This window comes from Varroa destructor, unplaced genomic scaffold (assembly GCF_002443255.2).
Source record: "Varroa destructor unplaced genomic scaffold, Vdes_3.0 BEIS01000002.1, whole genome shotgun sequence".
Taxonomy (NCBI): Eukaryota; Metazoa; Arthropoda; class Arachnida; order Mesostigmata; family Varroidae; genus Varroa; species Varroa destructor.
The window spans coordinates 35,011,376-35,038,029 of NW_019211455.1; the positions used below are offsets into that span (position 1 = coordinate 35,011,376).

The following is a 26,654-nucleotide window of genomic DNA, read 5'->3' on the forward strand; positions in this document are numbered from 1 at the left end:
CGGGCACTCTGCTGTTCATAACGTAAACCTATGAAACAAGCATGTACTATCTGTTTTACGTTGACTTCCCTCTTTTGTTGATACGGCTGGTGCGACAATGCAGTTCCTATTGTTGATTACTACTACTGGCGGTGCTGTTGTTAGTGGCATGTTTCGAGCGAGATGGCATGCTCTGTTTTGTGATGTTATAAGCGCTGTTATCGACGCTGTTGAAAATCGAATCGAGACGGGCCGTCGAAAGACGCCCCTCTCCCGGTAGCAGCTGGTGAGTGCTGGTGGTGCAGTACCTCCGAACGAATAGCAACGGTAACTCTGCGGCATCTCATCTCCGACACCTTAATGGAAAGGCCTGTGACAAAGCTCTGACTGCAACACGCTTGATCAGGTTGGTAATGTAGCCACAGCAAAATCTCACATCACTGATGCCTACACTTAGCTGTCAACTGCTTAAGCATCTTCATCAGCAGCGGCCTAGATAGGACTGCTAGAATATATTCCTAGGTAAGCACATACACGGAACCCTTCACTAAATTTAGATGTATTTCGCTCGTTAAGGTGCGATGTGAACCTTCTTCAAGTATGATTCGATTAAGCTATATTATCACTGTTAGACAAACTTTACTCTCTGCTAACGTCTATGATATTAGTCTTGAGCTCTCAAGCTCGCGCCTACCGTTGCCCGAAGATGAATATGGCCTGATTTCGCCCTGCCGTTTGTTCATCCATTTTGTTCGATAGCCTGTTCCTAAAAGTAGAGCGGTATGTTTCCACCACCAATGTCTAAATATATCATCTTGCTGTGGCTCTCTATGTCGTGTGGGAACAGATGTTCTTTTCAACACCTGTGAACAACGCATCGCCAAGTTCCTATTCAACTAGTTGGTCGTTGGATCTGTAGTAACTAGGTACTTTACAATTATACAAGTGTCACGAATACTTAAAATAATCCCTTTCTTTTTTGTGACTGACCCATTGAATTTTCGCTGCGAATCCATTGTTCAACATGGTCATTTTTTAATGATTGGTACCAGAGCGCTGTCACTGTGTGTCAATGTGACAAAACTATTACGAAAAGCGAGTGACAAGTGATGGTTGCTATGAATTTCAAGCAACGACGTGAAATTGTAAATACTCACTTAAAACGAGCGTATGTTAATGTAGTTTGCTTGAAAAAGGGTACTTGAAAAATTAACATTTTTACTCGACGACAAGCGATTATGAATACTTCGTTCTTTCGCAGGCTCCCTTCTAGAAGCGCCTTCAACTATTAATTAGCAATTGTACGTAAAATACGTCAATGTGTCTTTATGTTCTTCTTTAGCAATTGTCGAGTGCGGCAATTTCTACTTTACATTACTTTGTAAAATTAATCCTACATAGCTGTCCACTGATGATCTAATATTGTACATGCTGATCTGTGCCTCCCACTGACTTTGTAGTTATTGATAGGATAGTAATTTTAAATGTCAGAATGGCATATGGGTGTTATATACTTTTTTTATTAAACGAATATACTAAACTTCATATTATAGTACAGGCATTACCACATGCGCCAGTGATTAAATATAGCGCTATCGATTCAAGATGATTCCGGAGATTGGAAAGCTTAACGCATACAAAGGCAACGGTCGGTTAGATAGAGCTTGTTGGCCAAGAACAGTTTTGCAAAACATGGCGCGAAAAGGCTTTTCCTAGCTCTAAAGCTATCTGCTCAACGCCTGCGTTTTCAGAGTAATAATAGCACCCGATTGCCGAACTTCCTTTATTCATAGAGGTTGCATAATATCTGTCGTTAGCTGGTGATTAATAACCTATAAGTGAACCTGTAAGAACGGTTAACTCTAATGAAGTACCGTTATGTAACATAGGACTTTACGATTTAATATGTCGTAACAATATAGTAAATAGGATCGCGTTGATTCTGTATGGCTGCAGTTCTTCTTAACCCAACACCTGCTCTGTACATAATAGTAGTTTAGATATGACTTCTCGTTTAATGGGGACGCTCTTCAGGAAGGCTTATAATTATTTCATTTCCTTTTGTGATTGACTGCAATCACCCCAAAAAGTGACGCATCAAATTTTGTTGTTACATGCACAAAAACTATTCACAAAACAATGATGATTAGTCTTATTTCTAATGGCATTGGTGTTGTTGTTAATCTTTATTCGAAAACGATTTCCACGGAGAACCTATCGAAAACTTGATCCAAATTTGGCTATTTTTTTTTATCAATGTCTGGAATAACAGTACCAAATATGCCACCAATGTCCACTTTTCGAGACATTTGACGCCAAGTTGAATCGAAATAGATTTTAAGCTTTATTTTCTATTTTAAGTTCTAAGATACTGCGTCATACGCAATCACAATCAGCCTAGAAAATGTTTGTCTTTATGGAAGTTACTCTCCGCTACCAAACTTATACAGTTGTGTATCTTCTATTTGTGGATGTATTTGAGGTGCAATGATAATATATGCATTATAGCTCGAAAAGCACCGTTTAACTGTATTTAACTGTATGCCCAGCACGTAAGTTGAGATTCTTGTACCATTTCCTGAAAAAAAGAAAAGTGCTTTTCAGCACATGACACATCATTAACCAGATATGAATTGACGATACTAACTTTCTGTATTATTTGTATTATTTTTCATACACGTAACTTTATAAATTAAATTTTTCAAAAATGTATATAGTTACATGCCAATTTATCAAACACAAAAAGCCTCAAAGAGTGCACAACTTAGGTGTTAAACGAATCCTTTATCATTTCCGTTTTCAGAAAAACAGGAAAGCCATGAGTTTAAGCAATTTTTAGAAATTAGTTCTTCTACTACGATTATTATCTTGCAACACCGATCCTATTAATCTGGCAGTTTGTGTGGATGTTAGTTTTATATCGGCAAAAAGAAAACAGCTAAATCGAACTATTTAGACCAGCTAGTAAGAAATATCGAATCGTAAAGACGATAGTTCATCACCTGCATCGTATAATTTAATAAGGTAAATCATTTAGTATATAAATCAGTAAGCACGAGAAGCTGTATTGTGAGTCAGAATTCTTCGGAGATCCCTTTGTGGGTTTGTTTTCTTTGTCAGATACTTAGGTATTACGAGCCATGAAAAGACATGTATAAAGTGTATATAGCGAGATAGAGAGCCAATAAATAACAGCTTTTTGACATTTATCTTGAGAACTATAGGACAAAAACATAAACATACCATTTTCCGTAAAGTTTAAAACACGGGCTGCGATATCCTAATACTGTGGACAGGTTAAAATGTATCAAATATCCTATCATATTTGACAATGGTTAAGCGAACATGCTGTCACATCTTTCATTTACGTTCGGCTCTCATTATCTTAAAATATATTCACCATTTAACTCTTCCCACGTAATCGCAATGTATATTAGGGTGTTTACCTATTGTATTCTTTTTTTTGCTATTTTTCGGTTAAATCTTCTTCCTTCTAATTAATTTTTGGTTATCACTTATGTGTCTCACGAATGACATGTACCATCCTTTATGCGGATGTACTGTTAACTTTATAGGGGTTGCCGACGACATACGCACTGCTCTGGAGTATGTGGAATAGGTTATTAGAACATTTGGTTTTGTTGCGGGATTTATGCTAAAATCTTCGCCTCAAAGTATCATCAATATAAAAAAAAATATAAAACTCAACTTTTGTTGCTACAGGTTATTAAATCCTTGTGTACACATTTTTAGAAGACGAGAATGACAAACTGACTTTAATAACCGTCTCGGTGGTATGCTACCACAGGCTCTGGTGAAGAGGTCAAATAAGGGTCCTCTTATCTTATTTACGAGACGGTGTTGCTGCCACCGTTGTGTTATGCACATCCCATATAAGGACAAAGATCTTGTGCGGCTCAAGTGATCCAGAATGAGACGCAGAAAGCTATATTTTGCTAGAGCCGCACAATTCGTGTAGACGACCTTTTTACTTCAAACGATTTGTTTTTAGTGGATAAAATACGCAGGATGTATCTCGTAATACTCATTTTCAAAAAGTTGTTCTAGCAAACACCTATTTCTGTTCGTCATTAACCGCTCGTATTATTGTGCTGCTACCTTCGAGATTATCTTGTTGGTTAACGAATCGAGTAGACGTGCTTTTGCTTGCGGCGTACGATCAAGCTGGAGTTTGTTGCTTTGTGAGATTTGGTCATTCAAATCAGTGAAGGAATTCATGAGAGAAATTTTGAAACATGCAAATGGATTACTACGCAAAGAAAGCTGTATCATTTGTGATGTGACTAATACTTGTGACGACGTTATAATAACTTGATAATTACGTAAGATGTCTTGTTTAAGGAGACACGTCTTTTGTTATTAGTCTTACATTATTTTAGGTGTTTCAAATTTGAATTGCACATATATAGGCTGCGCCTGCTTACAGACTGAAGATTGTCTGCCTACGCTGCCTAATAAACTAGAGAAAGCGTGTTAATGCAGTACGAATTGTCGACTAGCTGGGGACCTGAAAAGGACTTATCATCGACCTGCCGAGTTGACATATTAAAGATGATTAGTTTCGTTATAGCCAGATTTGGCTCCAGGTAGCCCATCACTAGAAAACCCTAAGAATGACAGTTCTAAAGGACTTGATGTCCGCATGCCTTCGCAACCACGTTCGCAGAACATGGTGTTCTAATCCGAGAAATCCTATAAAAATTTTAGCAATTAAAGAAGAAGAGATTATGTACATCAGTGATCCCACTGTGATACGATCGCTAAAATATAGACAGCAACAATACTATAGCAATGCATAAATAAAAAAATTTGTATTACGTCTGGACGCAGACTTAAATATATGACTATTGCACAAATACAGTTCCAGCAACAAGCTGTTAAATGATATTTCTAAACATGAAAGATAAAAAACAACTAATAGAAAAGCGAAACTGAATTATAATAATGAACAGCGGGAGAGGATGTATACATAATGACGCTGTAAGTTGATTAATAGATAGACAATTTTTTTAAAGCAGACGAGTTGTGGCGACTCTAATCATCCACATACCACATAATAATTGCATAATGGTTTCCGTGAGATATATGTAACTTTCTACAGCAGATTTAAATTTTGCGTATTTCTCAAAAATTCTAAATTTTCTCCGCCAATGGTCGATAATTAGAACCATATGTCTACTATGATTGGCTTCGATGTCTTCTAAGCTCCACTCCCCCGCAGCAACAAAGCCAGAACGAAAAGTTATGAGGCATTTTAGGTTGAAAATAGATCATAGCTATATGCAAGCGCAAATGGGACATATTCTCAAGAATCATTTTTAATGTCGAAGCGAAACATAATGCAGGTTACCTTACTTTAAAAGGCTGCCTATATAGAAGGCAAAGGGACAAGAATCAGTAATGCTTTGACAACTACAAGTTAGCAAAACTTTAGAGCGGGCCCTTTATATTTTCCAGTGCTTATGGGATCTCCCTCGTAGAAATTTCCAATAAAACTAAGGGTGCCACCCTAAAAACCCTTTTTAAAAGCTTTTAGAGTAACATACATTTCACATGAGTTAGTTGAAACTAGAACGCTGACCCAAGTCATTAAAAATTCGGTGTACACATTTACTGCTGTGTCAATCAAACAGCAACAATTTACCTTCTGGAAGTGTTTATTAATTTGCAATAAAGCAGATTTTTTCCGTTAGCTGTTTTTCCGAACCACTTGATAAACTCGTTTCAAAAGAATATAATATTGTCGCTTAACCTTACAGGGCGGTTCCGATGTCGCTGCACTTGCAAAACGTTTCCGCTACACTAGAGAATAAAAGTTAGCGTAATTAAAGGGCACTTGAAGAAGCACCGTATATTGTCATACCTTTCCGGTAAACCGAGCTATGTTATCTTTCTAGTTAAGTTCGCGCCCCATCGAGCAAGCGGGGAGTTTGCTTTTTACGATTATATCTTGGAATTCGATTTTTTTGTTAGTCTACAAGACACGTAAAGCGATTAGTCTAATATGTATTGATGTAGGTCCAAATAGGGAAACAGTCATAAGCACAACATATCGCAAGTTTTTGGTTCCGGTACCAGAGGATATTCACCGAAGAGTCAGGAGGTCATTACGGAAAGTTAATAAAAAAGGAACACTTAACCGAATTGAGATTCTGTAGCATGTTGCCGCTTTCGATCGTATATTTGCTTATTCAAGATGTAAAATTGCAATAATTTTCTGAGAATCTTATGAAGGCACATACGCACTGCATTATGACTAAAAACCCAGGAAGTTGCTGATTTTGGTTTGTTTATCGACTTCTGTATATTTAGTATACGTGCATAGTTGTAAACATATATTAGACAGTTATAACAGCTTTTGCCATAAGCTTTGAATATCTTATTTTTTATAGGCTGTAAAACCTTAATGTGTACACTTAGCTAGGGCAACAGCATTACGTATACCACAGCTTAGGCCTTCTCCCTTTGGGGACATTTTAGTGATTTTTCGATGACTCACAAGTTTTGTATATATATTGTTACCGTTCCTGTCACTGCGACTAAAAAAACGCGCTACTACATTTAGCTTAATCGCGGCCTTACGTATAAATAATGCCGAAATTTCTAGGATTATGCAATATGTTCGGTATGTTCCACAACTTTTAGTTGCACTGCTCCCGCATGTTTTTTTAACATACGATGTGCATAGGCGATATCTGACGACGATGAATATGAGGCGGGGTAACAATAACGATGTTAGCATCACCTTACAAATCAAATCGAAATCAGCGGTTCTACTCGCTCACCGGATTCTGAGCTGCTTTTAGCTTAGTACTATGAAGTGTTGAAATCCAGTCTTCTTTACAGACTTAGAAGTCCGACAACTTCAGTCAGGGAGACTTCTATTCAGACCGTTTAAGTGCTTTAAAAGGCTATTAAGTGTCGGCATTTACCGAAGCTGTAGCACACTTTAAGCTCTAAGCTGGTCCATGATGGCCCTGACCTTGGTAAAGCGTATAGTTCGGCGCCGAAACCCTTGTTTTTTGTACTTTTAGCTTTCGATATCTCTATTCATTGGTATATAGGATGGAACGAAGCAGTCGGATCCAGTCGAATATTACACGCAGTTTCTTTTTTGGGCTGCGAATAATATTTCGTTGAGCCAAATGGTACTTTTCAAAAATACATGTCGGAGAGTTGGGTTTTGAGAATCCCCCATGAGTGCACTAGTACCGTTAAAGTTTTCGATTAACACTAAAATATATTTTTGAATAGTCTGAAAAATGGTAGTTCTCAAAAAATAATGAGGAGACGAGCCTCTAGTTAAGGACTTTGTCGAGTACGGGCAAATCCACTGGATAAGACCTATTTACATTTTTCGCTAAGCGATCGAGTAGAATATTCAGTTTCCCGGGCTCACTACCAGTTGGAATACTATTCATTTCGTCTATAATTGTTGTTGATTTAGTCTAAATTGCAACGCAGTTGCTCTTAAGATAACGGGGTTTTTGCACAATCGCACCCTTATCGCAATATCGCTTATAGACTCTACTAATTATATTATTTCCACGATTAAGAGCAACAGTACATATCTAGGTAAAAAACCGCGATAAGCACTAGAGCATTACGAGAAAGAAAGCGTGGAGCAAAGTCGAGTGCTAAAAGTAGGTTTGTACGCCAGCATGTGGTTTATAAAGGCATATGAACGACATGACTGTTTGGCACCCTTCAGAGATAACTGATATGTAACTGTAATCCGACAGTAATCATTACACTCGAATAAATGTAGAAAAGGTAACACTTTTGACTCTGGAGGGCGTGTTATATTTGATTGTATGTAACGGGATTCCCGCAACAAGCTCCTGGGGTTTTTAGCCCTGAGTAATCCATATGGCTGCAGCCGGAACGCATGCCAAATTAGTAAGTGTAGCTTTATACTGGTATGAGTTAAATTCGGGTAATATACTTTTAAATCACTAGCGACAGCAGTTATTAACGAAAGTTTTCTATTCGAGCCGCCGAGGACCGTCACCAATTATAGAAACGACCCAACTACATGTTAGCACTTTTGAGTGCTTCAGAATTATATTGTCACCCACATGCTATGACACACACACATATATGTATACTATCACAAGCAAATCCAAAATTTAGTAACTTTTGAACTAGGTGAGCTAAATGATGATTTTAATACGTGTTTGCCGTATTCTCCTTTGTTTTTGGTACGCGCGTCTTAGCGCTCTGCGGTTTCTGTAGAGCCATATCCTACATTGTCGCGTTTTCCTATGTAGTTTCTCTATCTATGGTTCTTTATCTCGAAGTAAATTAATAGTAGGATATCCATATTCATCACTTGCCCTTTTTAGAGCATCAAAACTTGCGTAATTACACAGACCTAGAGAGGAACCATAGGCGGGTGGAAAGCAACGTTGGGTAATCTTTCGCTCAATCTAGAAAGTAATTGAGGCATGGCGATGATGTCTGGCGTTCTCAACAAATTACATGCTTTCGATTGTCGTGTCAACGATGCATGAATTTCTTGAGGAGCTTGGGATAGCAAGCTGCATTTACTGTTTCATTTTCGGCGAGCGTATTTTATTACCATATGCTCTTGATGTACGTTGCAAGTACTTTGTCATCAGCTTAAGTCCGCACCGACCAGACACTGCATCCGAATTAGAATTCTCTCTGGCGTGACGCTAGTCTCTCACCTTGTCTCTCCCCAACCATGCCTTATTTATCGTAGAATTTACGGGAGAGCCATTTTTTACATAGTTTCCAATTTAGTCTGCAAGTGGCATATAGTCCGAGGGTTACCTAATTCCGAAATATATATATATATATATATATAGAGAGCATGTAGCTTATAAAATAATTTTAAAGTATACAAAAATATAGCTAAATAATGACATGTGGTACTTAAGTCGTTTCTACAATTAATGGTAGCGATTGACGAGTCAAAGCGAGGAGTTTTGATAATAGCAGGTTTTACTAACGATTGAGAAGTACAATTCTCACATCTGTCGATGTTGCACGATCGCACACAAAAAATATATAGAAAAGGAAAGAGAGAGAGAGAGATTGTGTAAGTAGTCAATAAAAGCGTGTCTTTTCGTTTACAAGGTTTTCGTTGTAAAAAAAAAGCAACAAACGTTGAGAACGTTTATTGCTTTTTTGATCGCTATTTATATAAGTTAAAGCAGATTCTAAGAGGTACCTCTAAAGATCCAAGGGGTTGAGTACCTATTTTAGGTACTGTTACTCATTGTTTAGCGGGACAAAGTGGCTTTTCCATCACCAACAATGGCAGCTGCAAAGAACTGAAGTTCAACTTGCTCATTATTCGGTATATTAATTCAGGCCTTTCAGTTGTAAAGTTTAAGATATTATATTAAAAAATTTAGATTTTTTATAAATATAAACTAAAGCCAAAGGTTTAAACGGAAAACTTAGGTTTTCAAAGTGCATAAAATATGTTCATATTTGGCTTCGATCTGAAGAAAGGCTGCTATACAAAATAAGAGTCAAACATACGCTAAAGGTCTGTTGTTCTTTAAATCACAGCAAAGAAACTAAAGGCTTGAGGAAAATTACGGGCTATAATAAAGAATTCTTAGTTACTAATGACCGTCGTTACTATTGATGGAACGAATCCGAAAAAGCCCGTTGAGCGTATTCTTGTTATTACAATTACATTTCTTTGTTACTTTAAAAAGGTTTAGCAATTTTGAAACTGTTTTTTTATTCACGATAACCGAATCATTTTACCACAAATTAAAATGAATTGAAAACTAATTGTATTAGAAACTTATGAATTCAGCGTCACCCACTATTCTATGATGACGAACTATTCGGTTGTTTTTCGTGAATATGCAGGTGGATAGGATGAGCAAGATGGAAAGCAGCATCATTTGTATAGCGTATCTTCTATAGTTCCGTAGACGCCCTCTCTATGTCGCGTCTTGACGCACGCGAGATAGTTGCGCTAGCGCCAACGTAAGGCGGCCACAGGTTGTGGGGCCCTTCGCCATACCACCGCAACCATGGCGGTCCCCCGCATAGAGAATGCGGTCGCACTTCACATTATCTTAGTTGCGGCCGGTAAGTTGGGAGATAAAGAGGACCACCTAGAATAACTATATTACATGTGTTATTGACAGCCTCTCGCAATTTGAAACTGATTTCCGTAATGATGTCACATCTTTGCTTGCTTAAAATTCATCTCTACGTATGCAGTACGTGTTTGTAAACAAATATTATTCGCGATTGCTGCAGATAATTCGTGGTAGGCCTTAATATATTTTAAAGAAAGGTTCATCGGTATAAACTATTTGGTAGAAACATTATTTATCACTTAAAAATAAAAAAAGGCTACAGTGTTACAATAGCCATCTTTGTCGTAATAAAGGAACCGCTGCTTCGTATCGCATCAAGACTAGTTATAAGGTATAAGTAGATTCCAATAGGTCTGTGTAACCTTATAAATTGCGTTACGGCATTTCATGACAGTTGGCCTGGGCCTCTTCGTCAGCAGAAGGATGATCGACCCAGCTCGTTTGTTGGTACCATGCAACGATAACTCGATTTCTCTGCCGCTGAAACAAGAAACCGTTACTACAGCACACATTATTGCTTACATCTGTCTTATTCCTCCTCTCATTGTAAGTACAGATTTGATGTTTCACTTTGAGATTCATCATAATTCAGAGATCTGCCGTTTGGTTTTTTACTGCAAAATCCAGGTCACCAACCAAAACAAAGTATAGTTTGTGGTGAAATAAAAACTGAAGTTCAAGCTATACCAAGCTGTTCACTAAATAGTTAATTTGCAAGTGTGCATAATTCAAAACGTTATGCCTTCCAAAACATTTGACGTACTAATGCAAAGTTCTTTAATTCCGCCTTTGTTGATACCTCAGATCGATATCTCAAGTCAGTGTGGCATCAAAGCGCCCGATGAATAGCAAAAAAAGACAAACCTGCTTTACGATATATTAGTTTGTATATGATGCGGCACAGTAGTGTTTCCAGCTTAAGCGCTGTTTGTCAGAGTGGCAAATCTCGTCTTATTCGTGCATTATATGTCATTAGCTACTTAAGGTTAGGTAGGCCTCAGCAGAGCTATTAGGAAAAAAATTGGCTTCTGACAAACTTGCGTTAGAGAGAAATAAATTGTATCGCCATAATGCGACGGGAATTGTTGCGATATTGGCAGAGAAATGTTAAACAAGCCAGATCAAAGATCTTTGAAGACGGCAACAAATTTAGCAGGTATCAACGTGTCAAGAATATACTAGTACTATTATTACTTATGTAGTTTAAACAATGTTCTTTTTCAAGGGGAAGCGCTTCAGTATGCTTTTAAAGGATTACGAATTCATATAATGTCGCTTTAGAAGGATAATGTGATTTGTTTGTTAGCACGGATTTTCAGACCTGGCTAATTAGTTTTTGTGTAATTGGGACGGGGGGCATGACAAAGATATTCGAATGATGGAATTTAAAACCTTGCAATAACCCTAATATTAAACCTACCATTAGCACTCGACTTGCCCGTTTACAGATTTCTTTGGAAATTCACATATTTAATCACATTGCCGTCAAAGCGATATCCAAAATCTACGCCTGTTTCACCGGGCACGGTTGGAATTAGTATACGACGAGTGCGCTTAACGCTACGTGAGCAGTTGTTTAATAAATCAGCGTCGCTTATATACAAAAAATGTGCATAATTTTGATTTGATGAGTTTGAGGAACTGCAAACATCTATAATGGGACATGCAATAAAACGCTGAATATTTCTGATAGCTTAGCTACCCACTGTAGTTCTAATGAAATGCAATAGAAGGAACTTGCTCCAACTAACGCTGACTTGGCGTAGAAATTCAATTCAGTTACCCAGTCTATAAGATTTACCCGTGGAGCGCTTAACGATAACTAAAAAGGTACTTTACTTAAAGGTACTTGGATTATTGAAAATCTTCTTTAAAAGTTTGGGTGATATTGCTTGTCCAATATACTCAAAATGCCAAGGTCTAACCATAAAGGACCAAAGAAGCCTAGAGAAAATGTCTTGATCAACGCGAAGTTCGAACAAATATTGTAGTAGGCACGTTAAGAAGTCTGGCATCATAATCTGTTACGAATATCTACCAAGTTTAACCATCATTTTTGTAATTGGCATAAGCGGCCCTCATTTTTAAAGGATTATTTTGTCTTGAGAAATCTATTAATGGGTTATCATAATCCATGCTAGTACCCAAAGTAACGGCTATCCCAGCATTTATTAAACGGATCTTGACTAAATTAGATACCTGTTTAATTGGCAAATCACCACTGCAAATTTATTTTCAGTATTACTTTAGTTCAATCGAGAAGGGCCTGAACGGTTTTTCCGGATTAATTTCGCATACCATGAGGGCCTTCCCTCACATGTTCATCTTAAGCATTTTTTTGTTTAAGCAGCTTTTTTTATGTAACTAATATATTTTATTGATCCTGCGTATTCGTAACTAATATTTAAAATATATTTAACCACTGTGTATCTAAACTCGATACCGCAAGCTAAACGTTCAGGAAGCCAACTATTTTCAGGTAGTCTTTTTTATGTATAAGTTTTTCAAAGTCTCGGACTTTTCAAAGTAGAAGTTAGAAGACTGTATCTGTACGCTGCCTAAATCATCCCGGGGCATTACCTAAAGATAGTTTGTAGTCCGGTCTAAATGTGTGACACGGCAACTCTGACTTCCCAGGTATTGCGAGGAAGAACAAATACCCACTTCTTCTAAAAAAGATTTTTATCCAGGCTCGAGAGGTTTTGCATTTATTCAAATCCTGGGGATGTTGATGACGAATTTGAAATTTTTCTTATGCAGCGTCTCTGATAGAACCGTTTTTGATGGCGGCGAGTGTTAATTTTTAGAAACGTTAACACTGTCTTGTATTTTACCCTGAGCTAAGCGTTTCCGCAACGATTTTTTTGACCGCTTGTTTCTAAGCAAACCCTCTGCTAGTGGACTTTGGTCGTACTTCTTTAAGATCTGTGCACTAGAGCATATATATGAGGCACAAGTTTTTTTTTTTCTTTTTTTTTACTGTGCAAGACTAGAGCTAACCGCGACCCATGAGAACCTGAATGACATAATAAAACCCTTTCCTTTCTCTAACCATGGTCCAACTTCGGAAATCAGAGCTCACGTCCAAGATCCAGCCGTTCCTCGTCCTTACCCCAGCTCTCTTGCCATTTGTTCTGACTGGCTATGTTAACAGTTTTCAAATCAATCTTGTGATCTAACCTCCCCTGTGCTCGCGGTTCGACTAATAAATATCAAGAAATTGTACTGGCCAGCACCAGGATAGTACCTGCAGATATTGTCCTACAAATTATGTCCTAGCCACCTTTATTGTTACCATCCCCTTGACTGACCACAAAATAATCTGTTTTTTTATCGCTTAGCACTATATCCATCGAGATAAGGAATGCACAGGGCACAATCGACTTTGGAACCGAGACGAAAAGGCGCATGCTTTCCCCTTAGGCTCCGTGTGGTAGAGGTGAAAGGCTGAGAGCCACTCTTAATGGCCTTTTTCTGTGCATATTCCACATCAGAGATGGATGTTAGTCCTGGTATCAAAAATAATTTCCAGTACTTAACTCATTGCCTAATCTCAAGATGTTCGCCTCCCAGCTAAACTGATAAGCCATATTGTTGCAGCGCTTGCTTTCTGTAAAATGCATAATGTTATATTCGCCTGAACTCACCCTTAGTAAATGTCCCTTCGTTGACTACTATATTTTTTTCAGTTTCTGTCTGTTCCACACTTTAGCTATTGCCCTAAGACGTCACTGCATTCAGATATTCAGTTACTTGAACAAAGCGATGGTATCATCGTTTTGCTCAAGTAACTATAATACCAAAGACTGCAAGTATGTCTTGTATGCATTTTGAAGTGTTAAAATAAAAATAATGATTGCTAATGCTAGGATGGACATATTAGTGGAATAGAATGTCAAATACTTGTCTCAGTTTAAAGGTGCGAGGGTCAGTCCATCTCGGCGCCTTCCCTTTTTTATATGAGCGGTTTCTTTAAACGAAAGATGCTTGCAACGGAAAAGTAGCAGTAATCATCGCCCAAATGACATAATCCATTGGGTTTACTGGGGAGACTGCCTGTGACTCTCAGACATGGCTAAGACAGGTCTTGAACTTTTTGTTGTCTTTGCCACAAGCATTCGTTGGTTATCACCTAGGGACGTTATAAGTTTTACTCTTCCACAAGATCACATAACAGCTAGTATAGCATCATTTGCTCCAAAGAGGACAATTGACTCGCTAAAGTCTATTACTGATTTACATCACAAACATTCGTTAGCCTATGAGCAGTTGGTATTCCGGCACATTCCTAAAAAAGAACCAGACAAGCTCGAATTGTTGCAGAAAGTGACGCAAACGCTGAAAAAGGCAACCGGAGACAACAAAGTTTTTAATGTACAACTTTTAGCCGTAAACTGTTTAAAGGGCATTTTTTTAGCGTTTTCGTGGAGGAGAAAATGTATAGTATCATTTATAGGGGTATTCTCATAGTAACTGTAACATCGTAGGTGTTATATCAGAGTCAAGTACAGCATATACTAATTTGGATTGAATTACTGGACCTACGATGCCAATGCAAATATTACTTGTAGATGCACATCTACAGAATGTATACAGCTATTTTGTACCCTCTTTTAGATCAAATTGTAGGATTTTATTTGATCGGCAGGATTGACTGGCCTACCAGACATTTGGTCTTCATGTTAATTTCGAAAACAAGCAACATTATTAACCGCAAGAAGCACTTTAAAAATAGCACTTAAAAAAAAGAAAATATTGTTGAAATCGTTTTGTCGGAACATAACAAGCATTTACGGATCCGATGATTGCCACTTTACACGAAGTGATGCTATATATATATATATATATATATATGTGCTTGCTTTCTGTGTTTAAAACCTGAGTTTAATTAGTGTGTGTAAATGTAAAGAAACGTTTCAAGCTTCACATCCGATACTGCCGTCCATTGCTTTAAACAGTTGGCTTTGGTTTTGACCTTGGTTATGTTTAAGTATGAAGTGCGCTGATAGTAAATCGGTGTCAAATTAGGTTTCGAAAAAAACCAATGTCCAGCACACATAAATATCTATGTCTCGATTAATTGACTATAAGATGTTTTGTTTTAATAAAATGTACGTGAATCGATAATGTCTTTCAACAGTAATAGCACGATGCATGTTTTCTTGAGCGCAGATCCTGATTACCGAATTTCTGCGATGGCATCTCGACGACGAGGAATGGTTGCCTGTCAAGCAAATGACTCTGTTTAGCCTTTGGGTACCAAAGTTAGTGCAGTCCCTTTATATCTGCATTGGAAATTTTCTTTATGGAGCGGCACTAACCATGATGACAGTTGAACTCGGAAAAAAAATTGCTGGTCGCCTAAGACCACATTTCATCGATGCGTGTAAGCCTACCAACCTTGTGCAGTTTTGTGAAGCCAGCAGGACCCAGCAATACACTGTGGACCTCATCTGTTCAAATAAAAGAGGAGAAATCAATGCCAGGTACAGCAAATTTAAGCTATCTATATGCATGCTTTAGAAAAAAATCTATAAATTTTTATTGGTTTGTATATTTGTTAACCATATCACTCAGCAGTTACATAGACGTCGATTATAATTACGTCAACCCTTTTGTCCTCTGCTGCCTAGGTAACTTAAACGCCGGACTGACTATTATAATACGGGTATAATGAGGTCCCGTATGAGTTCCTATCTTCAGCTATTGTTTAATGATTTTTCAAGTTGTCTGATTTTTAATATCAGCTTGCCGAGCCCTTAACTTTAATCAGAGTGAATACCATTACATTTTTAACTCGTCATAATGTAATCAGATTAATCACAGTACAGTCTACAATATTCCTTTAAAAAGAAATTTGTGCTGAGACAAATAATCTTATAAAGTTATTGTGTTATACGATATTATATAAAATAATTGGTGGCTGTCACTATCATACCGCCGTAGTTTAATCAATTTACAATGCGAATTTCGTTTAGAATGAGAAATTGCTAGTAGCAGTACCCTTGATGCAATTCTCCGTTAGGTAAAACTAACAATACGTTTTGGTGCTTTATAAACAAGATATCGTTCAATACACTTCACTAAATTTGGCGAAGCATATAAGACATCGGGCAAATTATTAACTCGTGAATTAGGATCTACGCAAAGTACGACAGCTTAAATCAAATTGGAGATATAAAAAACGTTAGACTAATTACTTTTAGATATTTCGCAATTATGCTTGATCAAATTAAAGTTGTGTAAAAGAAAGTTGGATATTAGATGATAAAATAGACTAACTTTTTGATCATAAAGAAGGCAATTAGAGAGAACGCTCTGTGGCAACGAGACACGGCTTTGTTAGCTATATCCAGAAATCAAGTGATAGCTTTGCTAGTGATTATTTGATTCCTCTGTCATATGCTTTCGAGTAGTCAATAGCTGGGGCTGCAAAAAAAAAGTTAGATTACTGTTTTTTTTATTAAATGGTTAATCTACAAATTTTGCCTACAGACACCGTGCCTAACATTTAAGTATTTGACACAGCTGTATAGGACTTAGCCGGTATTTTCTAGCTGCAATTGTGCCCACTAAATTCATACTTCCCACTACCCTGATTTTACGTCGGTATCTGCTTTAATTAATTACTTCGACCAAAAACTTTGTCTAAAAGATGTTTGCAACCAAATATAAGCAACTCGAACGGGGAACTTGCACGATAGTTATGATTGTATCCGTAATGATTGTCCTAAATACTGTGTGATTGCTTAACCTAATTACTTAAGAACCGTGAAAAGTTCAAAATGATGTTTTATTTATAGATTCAAATGACTGTACCGATGGACCAATTACGTGGGCGGTGTGCTATTGCAGAATGGCAGGAAGCTGTTTCAGTTAGTCAATAGATTGTGACTCAAAACATGGTGCCGTATTTGTCGCATCGTCGTTGATGGAAGTAAGGCGACACAGAACTGATTCAGCATTGCTATATTCCGAAAGCAAACCACGATTTGCTCGAGAGCTATAGAATACACTAGGATAAATGAAATACAACGGGATACAAGGTCATTTGAGAATGCGTGAAACGACTAAAGCTGATATCTGGTGAAGGGTAGTTCGGGTTCGTATTAATTGAACAGACATCCGAGGAAGCTAACGTCGCTTCTGGCTTTGCTGTGTTGAAGCGGCCGTGCATTCTCTATGCACCGTTCAATCGTTTCGTCGTTTCACCCAAAGATTACCTTCCGGTCGCAACGAGATTAATACGGGTGGCAATCTCGTTGAATCTACACCACAGCGCTAGCACAACTTCATCGTTCTAGTTTCTACAAAAAACCCGCTTCATATCCCTTACGGTGGCTCGGAGTTACTCAGTATAGTATTTGTTGGTCTTCATTATAAGAGGCTTATGGCGACGAACATCTGGGAAAACACTACAAATTTCTTTTCAATAGAAATTCGTTAAACCATGTTATATGGAAGTACGAGGCAATCGTAAATCAACTTTCCTAAGAAGGAATATATGACATTTTTTAATTTATTAATGTCCGTTGTCGATATCCGGGCTTCTCACATTATGCCAAATAATAACTTCGATGGTCGCTTTTAATCGGAACGGACCGATTCCATAGAATTTACTTTTTGTCTTTGAACTTTATAATCCACCTGTTACCTTTGCGAATTCAAGGCACTCCTAATTTTTTGCTTTTGCCATTGGTGTTTCTTGTTTATTATTTAATATGAGCATTACATGATTACGTATATGTCCATGACCGACTCGATTATTCAATGTAATTTCTACTTACTTTATTAAAAGCTTCAATTTAAGGCCTAATCAATTCACATAGCTTTTTCGAAGATTCTCTGTTAGTTTTCGTCAATATCTTTTTCACAAGGTTGATGAGAGGCAGCGTAAGCATTTCGAGCTTCGACACTCTGGCGGGCTTGAAGTAACTTTACAATATGGATGAGTGGCCACAAATGCATGTTCGAGAACATCTTCAGATGGTAGGCCTGTGTGATTTGGTTCGTATGAGGAGGTGCAGCATTTCGCAGAAAAAAGTACAGCCTTTCATTAGACATGGTATCCATTCAAGGTCTCACAACAAGCTTTAGATTATGCAGGTGAATTTGTTTTCTACTGTTACCATTATAAAAAGCACACGCCATGACATTTTTTTGTCTGAACGTTGTACACAATGTGTTGACACAGACCAAAACATCATACATTATGAGACGACTCTTTGCAACGTGATGCCATGATGTTTTATAAATCTGAGGAAATCTCACAAAAATCCAGTAAGACCCGTTCTGGTTAGACTGTTAACGAGCATAAGCCTTTGACGCTCTTTAAAAAAGGAGGTGATCCCGAGAACTTGTTCACATAAAAAAATAACTTGAAAAATTATAAAAAAGAGCTGAGAGACAGTTACAGTAATTAAAAGGCAACTTATAATGAAAGGCGCATTATAGTGAAGGAACTACAAACTTCATTTCCACGGAATTCCCTGAAGGGATGAAGTATTGCATAAAGATAAGAATGTCGCTACAACCAATACCAAATGTTTCCTTAATTTTCAAGAAAGCCCGTTTTGTATTTTATTAATTATGTACCTAAACTAAAGAAAGAGCTGCAACACCTTATCAGTCTCGGAGTGTCCATAAAAACGGGGCATTACAGCGATGTGGCACTTCAACTATAAGAAAAGACTAAGTCAATACGTTCCTGCTCTTGTCATAGTATAAGATTAAACAGGAAACATCACGACCTAACTCTGATACGCAACGACATTTTTGTACAACTGAGCGAAGGCCAATAGTTCTCACAGATCGAACTGACTGTAACGTATTTTCACGTCCAAGTTGACGATTTCAAGGTCGCACTTGATAATTAACACGACGAAAAGTTAACATTAAATCAATTGTCTGTCATTCATTATAACAGGTGAGTTTGCAAGTCACAAATGATATGAAATCAATTTTTTCGAAAGCGTTTATCTTTGGATAGCATTATTATTTTGGAAGCAAGTTTAAGAAAAAATGATAAAAGACTCAGACAACTTTTTCGGAGCTAAATTCGGCTTTAAGTAAAACTGGATTAATTTTCTTTTTAACTTTTTTGCGTCATCAATTTTTATAAAGACTTTGATTCCGCGCTCCATAAAATTCATTCTTCAGTTTATTTGCTAAAGAAAAATCAACAATGCGTTAAAAAATGCTTTTAGGCTCGTGAAATACTTGGCTTGAATTTTCTCCTTTCGTATTTCAACAAAGAACTATTAATTGTAGTCATCACTGATACAAATTATTATGTCATTGGAGCCCTAGCAAGACATATTTCTTCTTCGACGGTCAAGGGGAAGTACTCTTCGTGCTGTTCGGATACTGTTTACAGGCAAGACGTAATTAATCACAACTTAAGAAAGAAAGGCTTGCTATATTATTTGCGGCTCGGAAATGGCATTTGTACGTACATGGTGGCACGTTTGAGCTACAAGTAAAGGCGGTTTTCCAACTAACAAGCAATGTTGCGTTCCGATCAAGCTCTACTAGCAGAATAACTTGTATTCACCATCAGTCTTTGATCTCGCAGCTACTTATTCCTTTCTCTCCTTTATACTGGCATGGAGGCACGACCTCTAGCCACCAATGACAATTTCGTATAGAATCAAGTCAATGCGACTGCGAGTTGCCCAATTTCGAAATGTTTAACAGAAATAAGAACTCATATTTCTTTGTGGAAACGTTCAAGCACCCAATTCTTACTTAAATCTTATAGACTAAAGATATCAGACAACCGTACTACTGCGGTTCATTTTCTACCCATAATGAACTACCTGCCGGCCGTTTACCTTCAGAAGTGTCCTCAGGCAGTCATCGTCGACCTCAAATGGCCGACCAAAGCGAAGTGTATTTTTAAGTTCTCTATGCCATTATTGAACTTCGCAAACGGGTTCTGAACAGTTCTTTTAAGCCTGGAATTCATATTGTGTACTGCACGAACGCTTTTTGCAGCTTTGGCAGTTTTCTAATTTCGGTAAAACGCAAAATAAACTGGGTACCAAATATGCACTTGTTTTTCACTTAGAACCTTCATTTTGGAGCCTGAACTCGATGTAAAATTCCATTCGCTGTAGAATTACAAGGAGCTTATTGACCAATCGAGCGGTAAAACGAACCAGAACATATATTGGCAGTATTGAAGCAGATTTGAATGAAAACTTTGTTATATATTTCTTTACATTGTCAATCATATCCTAACCAGTTCAGGCTGAGACATTGAAAGATAATGTTCAAAAAGACACTAACAGCAGAAATGGCCTGAAAGGTAAGTGTATCGGAGAACTTGATAGGTTTTACAAAGGACACAAAGGAGCAGTTCTTATATGTAGTGAATTGAAGCTTAGCGATGGCACTGCACGTCGACATTTATTCTTACTTCTTGCGACAAGCTGGAGGTTTCACACCAGCATTTAGTTCGAAAGCGCGGTAAAAAAAGAAACGTAGAAAAATGTCATAGCTCATCTGCTGAAGTGGCGTTCTTCTAGCTTCTACTCCGCTGCTTGAGAACTGCAGGTGCGGTGGGAAAAAGTGTATATATACGTATAGGCGTTTATATTTGTCCTGCCGCCAAAAGTGCTTTGAGGACACTGGATAGTCTAGCCAGTCTGGTAGGCTTGCGAGACAGCTCGTACCAGCTGCATCCATCGATTTCACAACCTTTATAAAGTTTACTCATCATTCTTGAATTCTAGCCATTCAGAAACTGGTTGGCGGCGCTAGTTTGCAGTGGCCAGCTGAGTGTCTATTGCGACAGTGGGAACTGGGAGCACTTTCGAATACGCTATTCAATAATTTGAACAAAACTGAAAACAAAGTACATTATTAGAACAAGAAGATCCTTAGTTGGCTGCCTTGAAAAGATTGTAGTACCGGTACGGGTTATCATGACCTTAAAATGCATGAAGTCAGGACAAAATAGCGTAACCAGCCTCGCCTAAGTAAAATGGCCATGAGGCTTGTCGATATCTTGCGACTGCACGATTTGGAAAAACTTTTGATTAAAAAAAGCCTAGTTTCTAACTGTTTACAGCCAGAAGAAGACGTAATCTAAAGCAGTGGGAAGATGCATTGTATATGTTGTAACTACGTAATATATTTTATTGTTATTATATAAATTGTTTATATTACAAACACAATGCCTAATATACTGAGTTTGGTGCATATCATGTGTATACCAATAAATGTGTGGTTACTTGATTTTTCACATAAAAATAAAAACACACTAAGATAAAATCATCTAGATGTTTTTTTGCAAAAAGTGAATAATTTATCATCTAAAAGTATGGTTTTATATGAACCTTTCTGCCATGTTTTTTTAGGGAATCATTTCCATCTGCTCACGCTGCGGCTTCTTTTTACATCGCTGTCTACCTTCTGGTAATTTGTTTGCCTTATTCCGTTCTATTGATGATTTTTTGATACATGGAGTCTTACTCTTTTTTATAATTTACAGTTGACTAGATACCAAAATGGTATGAATTTCCAGAATCAGCTTCCAATAGCTTTGTTTAAAGTTTGTTTTACCCATGTTCTGTACTCTGCATATAACGGCTTTCTGCACAGACATTAACATTAGTCAATATCTACCATTTGCTAGGATTAGCCCCAAATATCTCCATAATAGCATTTGAATTATTTGAGGCAGTTGTTTTGGGCCTTGTGTTTTACTTGAAATTATCTTAGAATACTTTTGACAACACGTTCGTTACCAAGCATCTGAAATGGTTTGTTCAAAACTACCCTACGCCTGCAGTGCCTTTTTTCTTTCTTTCATCTGCTGTTGAGCAACGGCGTTAGGCACTGGCTATAGTTGGAGACCTCCTAAATCTAAAAAATTATGCGTTTCAACTTAACTACTGCATTTTTTAACCTCTCAAGAACCCCTTAGAACCAGCTACTTTAGGCAATTTAAAATAAGTATATAAGCGTACTCTTGTGTCTCCTACCTAGTCGGCTGATCTTCTTGATCTATCGTTTTTGATTTTTCCCTGCCATAATTATCAAACTGTTGCAATATAACTATGGGAACGCACCAGGTATAAAGCGATACAACTCGGTTGTACTTGCAGTAGCCAAATATGGTCATAAATAAATCCCGAAAAAATATTGTCGTTGCTTGTCATCAGTCTCGCCTATTTTTAGGAGATTTCTGTCCGCAAATGCTTTCGAAAAATGCATTTTCCACCAATGCATAGCTTCGGTGATTGTTTTTCTACATAGGAACGGCTCACATTACATCACTTTCTACCCACTTGATTATGCCTACACATGATGAAACATGATTATTTTCACAACGCATATTTAAGATGACAGAGCTGAGAAAGTAAAAGTTAATTTAAAAACTGAAACAAGATTCAGCCAAAGATTTACATGTAGATCTCTGCAACTTTCACGTAATAGCAAAATAAGTTTTCAACTAAAACAGACAAAAATGCTACCATGGTTACTGTTTACCTTATTGCCTGAATTCTTACGTTTGTTGGAAACTTTTCATGGCCCTGCCCAACTCGTACTGATGCTTCGTCGTCAGACTTACCTCCAATTGCGAATGTCATGGAAGTCAGTGATTGTGCCTGTTATGCGGCCGATGATGCAGTTTGCGTTTATTCAAGTGGCTTTTGTTATTGCCCTAACAAGAGTGCGTGACCATTACCATTTCTACTCTGACGTCGCGGCCGGCGCCATCCTGGGAATTCTCTGCGCCTTTATCACGGTCAGTATCACGTAGCAGGATGTATACAACGTTAGGCGCTTTTCAGCTCTCAATACAACCTATTTCAAAATTCAGCTTTTTAAATATGTCTGTGGTCGTTGCCAGTAAAGCTAAGCTATAAAATCTAGTCAATCTCATTTGCTAAGAGAGCGATAATATCAATGAAGTAGATTTAAGGATTTTACATACAACAGAGATATGAATTAGTTTTTTTTTGCCTAACTTCTGTGTATTTGGCACCAGCACTGCGTTGTGTATGCGTTCCTATATATATATATATACGTTTTTGCATTTTTGATACAAAAATAACTTAATTTTCAAATAAATTGTTCATATTTAAAATTTTTTTTTTACATATGGAATGTGAAAGGACTTTTCCTACAAATCTAAGCATGTTAGTAACACGAATATTTATTTCGCCCTCGCGAACCCCTTACTGGTATGCGTCGATACTCTCTAGTTTAAAGTGTTTACATGACTAAACGATAATATCTTTAAACAAACGCTTAAATAACGCTGCGGTTGTCAAATGAAAACAATAGACAATGATTGGGCGTATTGGTGTCAAGACATCGACAATATACAAATTCCTCGACTAATGGAACCCTCAATTGTCTTGGGTGCCAAGCAGTTTCTTCAAGTATTCCACAGTATGAATTGAAAATTAAATTTTCCACGATTAGTATAACTAAAAGTCAGGTCGTGTATAAATTTGTAGCATCAGTTAAAAAAAGAACTGCACCTCTACTATAGGCACAAATAAAAAAAGAAAACATTGTGCTTTCTAGTGCTTGCTGTATGTGTAGGGTGACACATTGGAAGTGCTACGCCTGTAATAATTAATCGGGATCAATTTCTATTTAGCCAACCAGAGTTAAACGCACATACGTACGCAGTTGTACAGCATGTTTATAGTGGATAATAGGCAGTATCGCAAAAAACATATACTTACGTAGCTACATCAGTTTCGAAGTTTGATTTATTCCCCACTAAAAATCTCGATTAGGACAGTTAGAAGTAGCTAGCCCTCATGGACCACCTCTTATGAACAGACTTATTATTCAAATATATTTCAGTTTCCCCAAATTGACCCTCTCAAAAACAGAGAACGCGGGTACAAGCGAATATCAAATTATTTGTGATCTCTCTTGACTCCTTTTTCCCGTATAAGACCTGTTTTTTAACGACTGGAAAGCATTTCACCACGGATCTAAATGCTGTATATATTAGGTTTTTTGTATAACAGTGTTCTCAAATTTTACTGTCGTTTGTGATGTATCCATGTGTCTTAGTTTCCTTATCGCTTAAAATTCGTAGGAAGCTAAAAGACTTATTTTAAAAATGCATAATTTTTAACCACATTTATGCGTCGAGTCGCCAGAACAATTAGCCATTTGTATTGCAAAGCTTTTTCGAAATACAATGGAGCTGCCGTAGAGCAGACTTTTTTTATTTAAACTGAGTATTGTCGATCATGCTATAGATAAATTTATTCTTGTAAGCGAATCTGTCTTTAATGTTTACATCCACTCTTTCCTACGTCAGGTACATTTTACAGTATGTCGTTATTATAATGCGATTAAGTTTGGCCCTTTAGGTTGGCCGTATATACAATACTAATCAAACACATTATAGCGCGACAATCATTCTGTTCCTTCACTTTCATATACTACGAAGTTCTTTTGTCACGAATTCTTGAAACAACACATCTTTAAATGCAAGCGGTTGTTTCTATTTATCTATTTACGATGCCGACTACATTTCGCCAGCCCTTAAATGTCTCTTACTTACGTCTCGTCTTTCTCAATTAGCGTCATTTCTATGTTTATTATTCTGCTCGTTTTTTGGTTCATCGAGCTGCTGATATCAATCATTCATGTTTCATACTCAAGTCAAGCGTGTATAATACTGAAATAAAATATTGTCAACAAAAGTAGGCATGTATGTAAAGTGGATATTTTTTTGCATTAATACCAAGTACCGAGGCAGTTAGGAAGAAATGAAGTGTGTCTATGATCGGATTCAAGCATAAACCATTACGTAGCCTTAATATTAGGCAAATGGGTTGTCTACTAAGCTATTATGGGGATAATCTTTAGCAATCTAAAAATTAATAACTCCCTTGAAGAAAGGAATATCAATAGATAAAATTACCGGTCTGTTAGCACTCGTTTATGTACTCCTATCACCCACATTAAAAATGACTTTTAGGATTAGCGTCAAATAGTTTCACTATTGTTCAAAGACCCAGGCCCCAAGAAAAACTCTTCAGATTTTTTTCCGTCATGTTTCGAGTCGCCTTAGCCTACTAACAGTTTGAGCAGTGTTTCGAGTACACTACTTTATAACCCGTCTACTGGTTTGCCTTAACTAACATATGCTTGTCGCAGATAACCAGCGCAAAGTTGTTATTTAAGACGAAATAAAAGAGAGCTAAAATTATCCTCCTGTGGAAATTCTGTTGCCTGCTCGAAACTGAGTTATTCAAACATACCTTTGTCCAGTGTGACAAAATTGGTTACCCCTGTTTTCCGGCAAGAAAGTCAGTGCCACAAAGCGTTTTTAGACCTGTTAACATTCCAATATCTTTGTTCTCTACCAAATGCAGCCTTGAGTCCAAGTGACAGAAATTATCTCAAAGTGCTGTATTGTCGAAGGCGCGCTATTAAGGCAGTTTCTTCGAGCGATTCTTCTCGGCGAGGACAATTAGAGATGTGTTTCTACGATGCTATTCTGAGATTTTTGTATCTTAATGTCAAGAGCAGATTTGAAACCACTACTCTGTTGGCAGTCTAGTTGGGAGTATTTCTATTGAACCGGATTCGTTCAAAACTTTAAAGCGTCATTGAAGTCATGACACACTGGTAAGTAATGCAGCGCGGAGGACGTGGCTAACGACAGATACGGAGATAGCCTGCTTTGTAATTCCAAGTGCTTGTAGACTGAATTTCAGAATTCCAGCAAGACTCGATTCATTGAGACCATAAAAATTATTTGCAAAGGCGACTAGAATGCTAGTGTGTCAGATCTTTTCTTCTGCACCGACTCCTGGTATTACTGTTCTAGGTAGGCAGCTATGTCTCTGTCAACGGCTTCAAATAAGAAATAGTTGCTTTTGCCTACATTGGAAGACTTTGCAATAAAGCTACGGCTGACGGTTTTTATGACTTAACTAACGAATAGTATCCTACAAAGAATATGAAATAATATATTGAAGCTTTATTTGTCTAATAATGGATTCTTTGCAGTACTTTGAGAAGATTTTCTACCTCAAACAATTGGGACAGACCAAAGGATTCCTCAAGACGATCTTACCATTGACAAGGTGATTTCTTATTATTTAGGATGACTGCTAAAGAGATCTGCTCCAATCTGTGTTCTTAGGAGGCAATCCCTGTAAAGCTATCGCTCATGGTAAGATCGGAAGGTTGGATGTTCCTGTTGATATCGTGAACTCTCAGGCCGTTGATCGCCCCATCTTGCCTGTGTTCAATTCGTTCTGAAGGCCAAAATAATGTTTCCCGGTGGCTCGGCAACTTTTTAAAAGCCCCTAGATTATGCATGTCATTGTTTTGTACTTTGCTGAGTTTAGGAGAATGATGAGGAAAAATAGGAATAACTCGATTTTGAACTTAGTATTCAAGACAAAGGTGATATGTCGTAATTTTGATATCAAGGTCACAAGAGTTCACGTGTACATTTCTTTTACTGTGCAGACTCAACAGAGCGGTTCCATTTTTTTTGAAAAACTTAAGCCTTTTCGCATAAAATACTAGACATTACATTTTGCGGTGTGACAATTG

General features: G+C 37.5%; 1 protein-coding gene across 9 annotated transcripts in view; it reads left to right on the forward strand.

Moving 5' to 3' along the window:
• LOC111245093 (putative phosphatidate phosphatase) overlaps positions 1 to 26,654 on the forward strand; it is a 31,384-nt gene continuing 4,730 nt past the window's right edge. Inside the window, exons 1-7 of one of the 9 annotated variants that reach the window (XM_022792924.2) lie at positions 2 to 385; positions 9,856 to 10,080; positions 10,489 to 10,640; positions 15,267 to 15,580; positions 21,458 to 21,515; positions 22,669 to 22,851; positions 26,100 to 26,176. In XM_022792924.2, the coding sequence (XP_022648659.1) occupies positions 10,023 to 10,080; positions 10,489 to 10,640; positions 15,267 to 15,580; positions 21,458 to 21,515; positions 22,669 to 22,851; positions 26,100 to 26,176 (842 nt within the window). In that variant the 5' untranslated portion in view covers positions 2 to 385; positions 9,856 to 10,022. Of the gene's footprint in view, positions 502 to 4,187; positions 4,323 to 9,855; positions 10,081 to 10,488; positions 10,641 to 15,266; positions 15,581 to 21,457; positions 21,516 to 22,668; positions 22,852 to 26,099; positions 26,177 to 26,654 lie in introns of those variants that run through there. The other 8 variants (XM_022792926.2, XM_022792925.2, XM_022792922.2 and 5 more) reach the window with 8 other exon arrangements.